The sequence below is a fragment of the Pseudorca crassidens genome, chromosome 19 (genome assembly GCF_039906515.1).
Source record: "Pseudorca crassidens isolate mPseCra1 chromosome 19, mPseCra1.hap1, whole genome shotgun sequence".
NCBI lineage: Eukaryota > Metazoa > Chordata > Mammalia > Artiodactyla > Delphinidae > Pseudorca > Pseudorca crassidens.
The window spans coordinates 49,523,983-49,536,053 of NC_090314.1; the positions used below are offsets into that span (position 1 = coordinate 49,523,983).

Below are 12,071 nucleotides of genomic sequence, written 5' to 3' on the forward strand. Positions count from 1 at the left end.
TCTCTAGAAGGAATCAATAGCAGAATAACTGAGGCAGAAGAATGGATAAGTAACCTGGAAGATAAAATAGTGGAAATAACTACTGCAGACCAGAATAAAGAAAAAAGAATGAAAAGAATTGAGCACCGTCTCAGAGACCTTTGAGACAACATTAAACGAACCATATTTGAATTATAGGGGTCCCAGAAGAAGAAGAGAAAAAGCAAGGGACTGAGAAAATATTTGAAGAGATTATAGTTCAAAACTTCCCTAATATGGGAAAGGAGATAGTCAATCAAGTCCAGGAAGCACAGAGAGTTCCATACAGGATAAATCCAAGGAGAAACATGCCAAGACACATATTATTCAAACTATAAAAAATTAAATGCAAAGAAAAAATATTAAAAGCAGCAAGGGAAAAGCAACAAATAACATACAAGGGAATCCCCATAAAGTTAACAGCTGATCTTTCAGCAGAAACTCTGCAAGCCAGAAGGGAGTGGCAGGACATATTTAAAGTGATGAAAGGGAAAAACCTACAACCAAGATTACTCTACCCAGCAAGGATCTCATTCAGATTTGACGGAGAAATTAAAACCTTTACAGACAAGCAAAAGCTAAGAGAATTCAGCACCACCAAACCCACTTTACAACAAATGCTAAAGGAACTTCTCTAGGCAGGAAACACAAGAGAAGGAAAAGGCCTACAATAACAAACCCAAGACAATTAAGAAAATGGTAATAGGAACATACATATCGATAATTACCTTAAATGTAAATGGATTAAATGCTCCAACCAAAAGGTATAGACTGGCTGAATGGATACAAAAACAAGACCCATATATATGCTGTCTACAAGAGACCCGCTTCAGACCTGCGGGCACATACAGACTGAAAGTGAAGGGATTAAAAAAGATATTCCATGCAAATGGACATCAAAAGAAAGCTGGAGCAGCAGTTCTTATATCAGACAAAATAAACTTTAAAATAAAGACTATTACAAGAGACAAAGAAGGACACTACAGAATGATCAAGGGATCAATCCAAGAAGAAGATATAACAATTGTAAATATTTATGCACCCAACATAGGAGCACCTCAATACATAAGGTAAATCCTAACAGCCATAAAAGGGGAAATCGACAGTAGCACAGTCATAATAGGGGACTTTAACACCCCACTTTCACCAGTGGACAGATCATCCAAAAAGAAAATAAATAAGGAAACACAAGCTTTAAATGACACATTCAACAAGATGGACTTAATTGATATTTAGAGGACATTCCATCCAAAAACAGCGGAATACACTTTCTTCTCAAGTGCTCATGGACCATTCTCCAGGATCATATCTTGGGTCACAAATCAAGCCTTGGTAACTTTAAGAAATTTGAAATTATATCAAGTATCTTTTCTGACCACAACACTATAAGACTGGATATCAATTACAGGGAAAAAAACCTGTAAAAAATACAAACACATGGAGGCTAAACAATACACTACTAAATAACCAAGAGATCACTGAAGAAATCAAAGAGAAAATCAAAAAATACCTAGAGACAAAAGACAACAAAAACACGACGACCCACAACCTATGGGACGCAGCAAAAGTAGTTTTAAGAGGGAAGTTTATAGCAATACAATCCTACCTCAAGAAACAAGAAACATCTCAAATAAACAACCTAACCTTACACCTAAAGCAATTAGAGAAAGAAGGACAAAAACACATCAAACTTAGCAGAAGGAAAGAAATCATAAAGATCAGATCAGAAATAAATGAAAAAGAAATGAAGGAAACGATAGCAAAGATCAGTAAAACTAAAACCTGGCTCTTTGAGAAGATAAACTATTAGCCAGACTCATCAAGAAAAAAAGGGGAAAGACTCAAATAGAATTAGAAATGAAAAAGGAGAAGTAACAACTGACACTTCAGAAATACAAAGGATCATGAGAAATTACTACAAGCAACTATATGCCAATAAAATGGACAACATGGAAGACATGGACAAATTCTTAGAAAAGCACAACCTTCCGAGACTGAACCAGGAAGAAATAGAAAATAGAAACAGACCAATCAGAAGCACTGAAATTGAGACTGTGATTAAAAAAATTTAAAAAAGATGGCTTCACAGGCGAATTCTCTCAAACATTTAGAGAATAGCTAACACATATCCTTCTCAAACTCTTCCAAAATATAGCAGAGGGAGGAACACTCCCAAACTCATTCTATGAGACCACCATCACCCTGATACCAAAACCAGACAGAGATGTCACTAAAAGAGAAAACTACAGGCCAATATCACTGATGAACATAGATGCAAAAATCCTCAAGAAAATACTAGCAAACAGAATCCAACAGCACATTAAAAGGATCATACACCTTGATCAAGTGGGGTTTATCACAGGAATGCAAGGATTCTTCAATATATGCAAATCAATCGATGTGATACACCATATTAACAAATTGAAGGAGAACCATATGATCATCTCAATAGATGCAGAAAAAGCTTTTGACAAAATTCAACACCCAGTTATGATAAAAACCCTCCAGAAAATAGGCATATAGGGAACTTACCTCAACATAATGAAGGCCATATATGACAAACACACAGCCAGCATCATTTTCAATGGTGAAAAACTGAAACCATTTTCACTAAGATCAGGAACAAGACAAGGTTGCCTACTCTCACCACTATTATTCAACATAGTTTTGGAAGTTTTAGCCACAGCAATCAGAGACGGCAAAGAAATAAAAGGAATCCAAATAGGAAAAGAAGAAGTAAAACTGTCAGTGTTTGCAGATGACATGATACTATACATAGAGAATCCTAAAGATGGTACCAGAAAACTACTAGAGCTAATCAATGCATTTGGTAGAGTAGCAGGATACAAAATTAATGCACAGAAATCTCTTGCATTCCTATACACTAATGATGAAAAATCTGAAAGAGGTATTAAAGAAACACTCCCATTTACCATTGCAACAAAAAGAATAAAATACCTAGGAATAAACCTACCTAAGGAGACAAAAGACCTGTATGCAGAAAACTATAAGACACTGATGAAAGGAATTAAAGATGATAGAAACAGATGGTGAGATATACCATGTTCTTGGTTGGAAGAATCAACATTGTGAAAATGACTGTACTACCCAAAGCAATCTACAGATTCAGTAGAATCCCTATCAAACTACCAATGGCATTTTTCACAGAACTAGAACAAAAAATTTCACAATTTGTATGGAAACACAAAAGACCCCAAATAGCCAAAGCAATCTTGAGAAAGAAAAATGGATCTGGAGGAACCAGGCTCCCTGACTTCAGACTATACTACAAAGCTACAGTCAGCAAGACAGTATGGTACTGGCACGGAAACAGAAATATAGATCAATGAAACAGGATAGAAAGCCCAGAGATAAACCCACACACATATGGTCACCTTATCTTTGATAAAGGAGGCAAGAATATACAATGGAGAAAAGACAGCCTCTTCAATAAGTGGTGCTGGGAAAACTGGACGGCTACATGTGAAAGAATGAAATTAGAACACTCCCTAACACCATACACAAAAATAAACTCAAAATGGATTAAAGACGTAAATGTAAGGCCAGACACTATAAAACTCTTAGAGGAAAACATAGGCAGAACACTCTGTGACATAAATCACAACAAGATCCTTTTTGACCCACCTGCTAGAGAAATGGAAATAAAAATAAACAAATGGGACCTAAGGAAACTTAAAAGCTTTTGCACAGCAAAGGAAACCATAAACAAGATGAAAAGACAACCCTCAGAATGGGAGAAAATATTTGCAAAGGAAGCAACTGACAAAGGATTAATCCCCAAAATATACAAACAGCTCATGCAGCTCAATATCAAAAAAACAAACAACCCGGGCTTCCCTGGTGGCGCAGTAGTTGAGAGTCTGCCTGCCGATGCAGGGGACGCGGGTTCGTGCCCCAGTCCGGGAAGATCCCACATGCCGCGGAGCGGCTGGGCCCGTGAGCCATGGCCGCTGAGCCTGTGGCTCAGCATCCGGAGCCTGTGCTCCACAACGGGAGAGGCCACAACAGTGAGGGGCCCGCATAGCGCAAATAAATAAAAAACAAAACAAAACAAAAAAAACAACCCAATCCAAAAATGGGCAGAAAACCTAAGACATTTCTCCAAAGAAGATATACAGATTGCCAACAAACTTATGACAGGTTGGTCAACATCACTAATCATTAAAGAAATGCAAATCAAAACTACAATGAGGTATCACCTCACACCTGTCAGAATGGCTATCATCAAAAAATCTACAAGCAATAAATGCTGGAGAGGGTGTGGAGAAGAGGGAACCCTCTTGCACTGTTGGTGGGAATGTAAATTGATACAGCCACTATGGAGAACAGTATAGAGGTTCCTTAAAAAACTAAAAATAGAACTACCATATGACCCAGCAATCCCAGTACTGGGCATATACCCTGAGAAAACCATAATTCAGAAAGAGTCTTGTACCACAATGTTCATTGCAGCTCTATCTGCAATAGCCAGGACATGGAAGCAACCTAAGTGTCCATCGACAGATAAATGCATAAAGAAGATATGGCACATATACACAATGGAATATTACTCAGCCATAAAAAGAAACAAAATTGAGTTATTTGTAGTGAGGTGGATGGACCTAGAGACTGTCATACAGAGTGAAGTAAGTCAGAAAGAGAAAAACAAATAGCATATGCTAACACATATATATGGAATCTTAAAAAAAAAAAAAAGGTTCTGCTGAGCCTAAGGGCAGGACAGGAATAAAGACACAGACGTAGAGAATAGACTTGAGGACACAGGGAGGGTGAAGGGTAAGCTGAGACGAAGTGGGAGAGTGGCATGGATATATATATACTACCAAATGTAAAACAGATAGCTAGTGGGAAGCAGCCGCATACCACAGGGAGATCAGCTTGGTGCTTTGTGTCCACCTCGAGGGGTGGGATAGGGAGGGTGGGAGGGAGACACAAGAGGGAGGAGAAATGGGGATATATGTATATGTATAGCGGATTCACTTTATTATACAACAGAAACTGACACATCATTGTAAGGCAATTATATTCCAATAAAGGTGTTAAAAAAAAATAGTAAGGTACAAATGGAAATGCCAGCATGTAATGGAAATTGCTGTTTTACCTTTTGTGTCCTAAACACCATAAGCTTTGAGTCCAGTGAACTGATCAGAATCATTCTTTTATGAATAATGTAATATGCTTGTATCCAAAAAGAAAGAAACTAGTGTTGTCACCTTCATCTTTTCCTTGACCCATATGGCTTGCTGTTTCTCCTCAGTGCCTGATCAACAATAACAAAAGCAAGCACTGTCCTCTGTAGCTGGCTGAAATGCACACTAGAGAGATGGAAGCATCTTCCCAGGGTGTCCTAGTCACGGTAGTAAACTAAATGCACTAGGGCAAGTCAGTTCCGTGTCTAACTGACAATTCATATCCTTGTCAGCCATGAGCTTTATCCTTATTTCTCACCGGCGTGGATACTCATTAATGGCCTGAAGCATAAGTGGTGGATCGTATTCAGAAGTTCTAGTCACTATGTACAGCCATGGATGAGACGCTTAATGTAATAATTCTTACACCAGGGAGGCTACAATAATTTCATTGTTAATAACTGGTTAGGATTTTGAGAACTTGAGATAGGGAACTTTTAGAAATGGTTCTCATTAACTTCTGTTAAAATAGCCTACCAACTACATTGGGCTTTCAAAGGATATATAAAAGTTCAGTAGCAATTTCTAGATTTTGTGAGTGTGAAACAACCCTGGGCTCATATGTTCAGATGACAGTGATGATTCCATACAAGATACAGTTGTCTGAGACATTCTCTCAATTAAATAACTTTCTTTCCTTTATGGTTAGTCTTGTCTGATCAAGTAAGATGACCTGGTATCCACTAGAATTCAGAAATTCTATGAAGCCGAAGGTTAGAACATGGTAGAAATTCTTTTTAAAGTTTTATAGGATGATTCCTACCTAAGATGGGAACTGTCCCATCCTCTGTTCTCCAAGTTCTTTACTGAAGCTTAAAAAAAAGGGAGGGAGGAAGGGAGGAAGGAAAGGAAGAAGGAAGGAAGGATATGTTTGTTTTTCAGACTTCAGTATTAGACATCTTCAAATGTTAAACCTGGCAGAGTAGCCAGTGTTAAATATGAGAGAAAATCGTCCAGTAGACATTTGGGCCTTTTCTCAGCGAAGAGTCACCAACAAAAATTCATTTGCTGTTTTTCCTTCTGTTTGATTAATTCATTAGGCTTGAAACTGAGATAATAGTTTGATTTTCCTCCTCTATGACACATCAAGTGAAAGGAGTAAAAGAGTTGTGTTGTCAGTAGCATAGAGAACTCCGCTGACACTAACCTGGTTGGGGAGTAGAGAGACAGTTCTAAGTGTCACAGTTCCTATAGACTACAGCAAATGTGGTAAGAAGGCACAGCCCAAAGGTGACCCAGTATCCTTTCTTTAATGTCTGATCTTGCTTCCAAACAAAATTTTTTTTAATAAATTTATTTATTTGTTTTATTTTTGGCTATGTTGGGTCTTCGTTGCTGCGCGCGGGCTTTCTCTAGTTGCGGCGAGCGGAGGCTACTCTTCATTGCGGTGCGTAGGCTTCTCACTTCAGTGGCTTCTCTTGTTGCGGAGCACAGGCTCTAGGCGTGCGGGCTTCAGTAGTTGTGGCATGTGAGCTCTAGAGCACGGGCTCACTATTTGTAGTACACTGGCTTAGTTACTCTGTGGCATGTGGGATCTTCCCGGACCAGGGCTCAAACCTGTGTCTCCTGCATTGACAGGCGTATTCTTAACCACTGCACCACCAGGGAAGCCCCCCAGAAAATTTTATTGAGAATTTTTATGTGCAATACACAATGTTTGGCACTGTGGAGAGTATAAACAACTCGGGATTTCTGTCATAAATGTAAATAAACATACAGAATCCTGCATGCATACACATACCTTACATACATACACATATATATATATACATTCACACTTAAAGGCATATATCATTAGTATGCTTTGAGCTGGAAGAAATAGGAAACATCAACTCAAATGGATTAAACAATAAAGAAATTTATCACTTCATATAACAAGCAGTCCAAAATTAGGGCCGCTTCTGATGCCGTACAGTCAGGACTCAGGCTCTATTTTTCAGCAGTTTTCTTAGCTTAGCCTTTTTGTTGGCTTTGTCGTCAGGCCAGCTGACCACGTGATTACAGGAGGGCTGTGGCAGTACTGAGCATCCTGGGCAGATAAGACAACATGAAGAGGCAGAGAAAAGGGTTTTCTCTTTCATGAGCAGATTGGGGATCTGTTGACGAGGAGATGGGGGGTGAGAATGATGCCATCAGGAAACCTACAGTCTAGTAGAGGAGAGAGCATGTAAGAGTGTGGTAGACACTGTACTAAAGGCATATACAACCGATGATGATTGCACCAAAGACAGAGTGCTGTGTTCTCGGCTGGGAGAAAATGTTAGAGAGAAAGGATAGAGGCTTGGTAGAGGCTGATCAGAGAAGACTTCACTTGGGGAAGAGGTTGTTAATCCAGTTTGGGACATGTTGAGTTTAAGGTACTATAGGACCTCTAGGTAGAGAAATCCAGTAGACAGTTGATGTATATTGATCTAAAGCTGAAACATCTAGATAGAGAAAAAGATAATAGGGTTTAGGTGGTGGCGAAGGCTCTGAGGATGGATGAGCTAAATCCAGAAGACACACTAGGACCAAAACTGAGATCCTGAGGAAGCAGGATCCTGACTTTTAAAGCATGGGTGAAATAAGAGGAGTTGACAGAGACAGAAAATAAAAGTGGATCTTTTAATGCCATCTATGTGTGGGATGGGTGTAAGCCAACTAGAAATGACATTCTGTGATATTCACACATGTGATTTGGGTAAAGGACCAGTAAAAGCTAGGAACCGTTCACTACCCGTTACTTGCCCAATAGCAGGTGCCCTTCCCTAAGAAACTGGTTGAATGAGACAGAGTTTCATTGGAGGTATGGCTAGACCTGAACAGTCGTCCACCCAAAGGAGAAATGGAGCATTAAATTTTCTAAAATGGGTCTTTTTTTTTGGCAGGAGTGGTCACACATTACTTGCCTTCTGGTTTTCCCGCCAAGAGGGAAAACTAAACCGACAGCAGACAATTGAACTGGGACATCACATCCTCAAAGCACACATTTTTAAGGTAATTAAAGAAGTTGGAGGTGTTTTTCTTTCCATTTCCATCAGGCTTTCCTTAACACTGTGTGTATGAAGCTACTGTTATGTCAGTGTGGCCCCTGCTTTCTGAAATCAGTTTGTTGCAAAATTGGTCCATCTCCTAAAATTTCTGACCCGTTCCTCCCTAGGACTTTGAAAGAAAGCCACATTTGTCATCTCCCAGTTTAGTGGATTGCTAGGCTTTCCAGGAAAGGTACATATATAATCATTTATGTAAGAAGCATATACACATACACATGTGTACTCCATATATGACCCACCACCTTCTGAGACGAGTCACGTTGTAGCATTAGTTGCAGGTTTTCACAATGTCTAAAAAAAATCGCTGAGAGCAGTTTACTCTCTCAGTGTTCTCATAATTGTTTTAGTGAAGATTTTAATATTCCTGGTGCTGTGATTTTCAAACTCTTTGTCTAGAACCAACTATAACCTTCCTTTAAGCTACTTCCCCCATTCCCTCTTCAAATTATAATCCCAGTTTTTCGCAGTAGTTTCAAAACATTTAAGGACTCCAAGCATCAGCCTCCCTGTCCCAACATCCACACGGCTGGAGTGGAGGACCCAGAGAAGGGCACGTAATTCATCTGTTTGTGCTTGTATGCATTCATTTGTTTATTCAGTGCTTACTGAGGCATTGTACTAGGTACTAGGGATACACAAGCCAAAAATATACAGCCCCTAATCTCAAGGAATTTATTGTCTAGATATCAGTTGTGGGGCAAAGGACAGAAGTCAAGGAAGAAATTTGTTTTCCTGATTTTCCTAGCCCACAGCTTGCTATTTCATCTGCCACCTACAATCCCTACAATCTCTTCAGACCACTTTTGCTGCTCCCAGATTGAGAAATACAGAGATCTTAAATAGTCCTCTGGCTTGGACTTCCCCCAAGAGATACTGTTGAAGATAAAACAGTTCTGTTCTCTTCAGAGAGAAAAATGACATTAAGGGCAACTTCAGGAGCCTAGCAAATTCTTCCCAGTATATAAGTACACAGCTAGAGAAGCCTTTTCATCAGATGGACAGAAGTAAAACCCACAGTGACAAGTCCTTTATTTGAATCATAATTGTCTTATTAATAAATCACTCTACCAAAAATGACCTTACCTAATGAGAGCAGAATGAGACTCTTTTAACAGGAAAGGTGTCTCATTCCAATTTCAAGTGGACCAAAAAGTATCTGCTACTTCTGCAAACTGTAAGATGAGTATCCTTCAATTAGACGGGAAAGTAACTTACATATTAAGCATCACTGCTTTAAACGCTTGAACATTTGTCATCACCCTCTGCCTAGGATCAGATGCAATGAAGATGATGTCTGTCTTTATGCCCTGCACCATAAAATAAATACCACATGAAACAGATAAATGATATGAAGTTTCATTTGATCCCCTGTGACTTTATCCACTACAGGGAGATCTACATTTATTTTTTTTTTATATCCCCACGGCTTAATTTATTTTATAACCAGACGTTTGTACCTCTTGATCCCTTCACCTACTTCATCCTCCCCACAACCCCCTCCTCTCTGGCAACCACCAGCCCGTCATAGAGACCTACACTTAAACCATACACTCCTGTCACTGACACAGTTTTATCTTATGTTGCTGCAGACAACATGGTTGCCTGAGATAAGACTGGCTCCGTGTGTGATTCAGGCCATAAATACTTGGGTGTATAGCATGTGGTGATGACATGACTGCAAGCTGAAGAATGTGGACTCGGACCATGGTTTTCCTGATGCTGCAGTTTTCAGGGTCCTCTAAATGCAGCGTGCTCCCTGTTGATAGCCTTAAGCTTCTCTCAGACTGCCAGAGTTCTCACTTCCTATCAGCTGAGGGTCATGAAAAGGCAAAGACAGACTCAGTGCTTAAACTCAGCGCCACTTAGAACTGCCAATCAGCAATGACATATAGTCCAATGCATATTTCTTTCCAATTAGTTTTAAATTTCCCTTATTTTATCTTTGTTCATGAAAAGTTACATATGATGTCATTAATCACCTTAAAAATATGAGGTTGAGTGTCTGTAATTCTGGATATTTGGTATATTTACAGAGTTGTGTAATTATTACCACTATTAGTACATTTCCATCACCTTAAAAATAAACCTTGTGTCTATTTGTAGTCACTCCCCATGAGCTTCCCCCAACTCCTGGCAACCACTAATCTACTGTCTATAAGTTTGACTCTTCTGGACATCTAGTATAAATGGAATCATACAATCCCTGGTTGTCTATGTCTGGCTTCTTTCACTTAGCATGATGATTTTAGGGTTCATCCATTTTGTAGCATGTATCAGTACTTGATTCCTTCTTATTGCCAAATAATACTCCTTTTTGTTTATCCATTCGCTAGTTGCACATTTCAGTTGTTTCCACTTTTCGGCTGTTGTGAATAACGCTGCTATGAACATAGCATACAGGGTTTTTTTTCCTCTTTTTATTTTTTAAAAATAAAATTAGACATATTAAAGTGAATAACTCATTGACATTTAGTACACTTACAATGTTAGTGTTCAGGTTTTTGTGTGGACATGTCTTCAGTTCTCCCAAAGGAGTGAGAGGTCTGAGTCCCTCATCGGGCTCCCCAGCCTGGGTGTCCTGCACCGGGAAGATGAGTCCCCAGAGCATTTGGCTTTGAAGGCCAGTGGCGATTACTTTTGGGAGTCCCAAAGAGCTGCAGGAATAGAGTGGCTAAATGGACTGAAAAAAAAAAAAAAAGGCCTGTATATATGCTGCCTACAAGAGACTCACTTCAGTTCAAAGATACACAGACTGAAAGTAAGGGGATAGAAAAAGGTATTCCATGCAAATGGAAACAAAAAGAAAGTTGGACTGGCATTACTTATACAAAATAGACTTTAAAACAAGGACTAGCGAAGAAGGGTAAAGGGATCAATGATAATGATAAAGGGATCAATGATACATAATGATAAAGGAGTAAAGGGATCAATCCAACAAGAAGATGTAACAATTGTAAATGTGGATGCATAGTAGCACATAAATACATAAAGCAAATTTTAACAAACATAAAGGGAGAAATTGACAGTAATATAATAATAGTAGGGGACTTAATACCCCACTCATATCAATGGACAGATCATCCAGACAGAAAATCAACAAAGAAACACTAGGCTTAAATGACAATTATGGAATTAATAGATATGTACAGAACGTTTCATCCAAAAACAGCAGAACACACACTTTCTTCAAGTGCACATGGAACATTCTCTAGAATAGAGCAAATGCTATTCCACGAACAGTTCTCAATAAATTTAAGAAGATTGAATTATATCAAGCATCTTTTTTGACCACAGTGGTATGAGAGTACAAATCAACTGTAAGGAAAAAAACTACAAAAAACACAAACAAGGGGCCTTCCCTGGTGGCACAGTGGTTGAGAGTCCACCTGCCAATGCAGGGGACACGGGTTCGTGCCCCGGTCCGGGAGGATCCCACATGCCGTGGAGTGGCTGGGCCTGTGAGCCATGGCCGCTGAGCCTGTGTGTCTGGAGCCTGTGCTCCACAACGGGAGAGGCCACAACAGTGAGAGGCCCACATACCGCCAAAAAAAAAAACACAAACACGTGAACTCCAAACAACACACTACTAAACAACCAGTGAGTCACTGAGGAAATCAAAGAGGAAATCAAAAAATATCTAGAGATAAATGAAAATGGAAACACAATGATCCAGAGTCTATGGGATGCAGCAAAAGCAAGTCTAAGAAAGAAGTTTATAGTGATAGAAGCCTACCTCGGGAAACAGGAAAAATCTCAAACAATCTAACCTTACTCGTAAAGGAACTGGGAAAACAAACAAACAAACAAAACC

At 39.2% G+C, this 12,071-nt stretch overlaps 1 protein-coding gene across 12 annotated transcripts in view; it reads left to right on the forward strand.

Moving 5' to 3' along the window:
* TANC2 (tetratricopeptide repeat, ankyrin repeat and coiled-coil containing 2) overlaps positions 1-12,071 on the forward strand; it is a 362,156-nt gene that overhangs the window by 311,079 nt on the left and 39,006 nt on the right. For all 12 annotated transcript variants that reach the window (XM_067717046.1, XM_067717048.1, XM_067717051.1 and 9 more), the window contains one exon: positions 8,096-8,204. In XM_067717046.1, the coding sequence (XP_067573147.1) occupies positions 8,096-8,204 (109 nt within the window). The remainder of the gene's footprint in view (positions 1-8,095; positions 8,205-12,071) is intronic.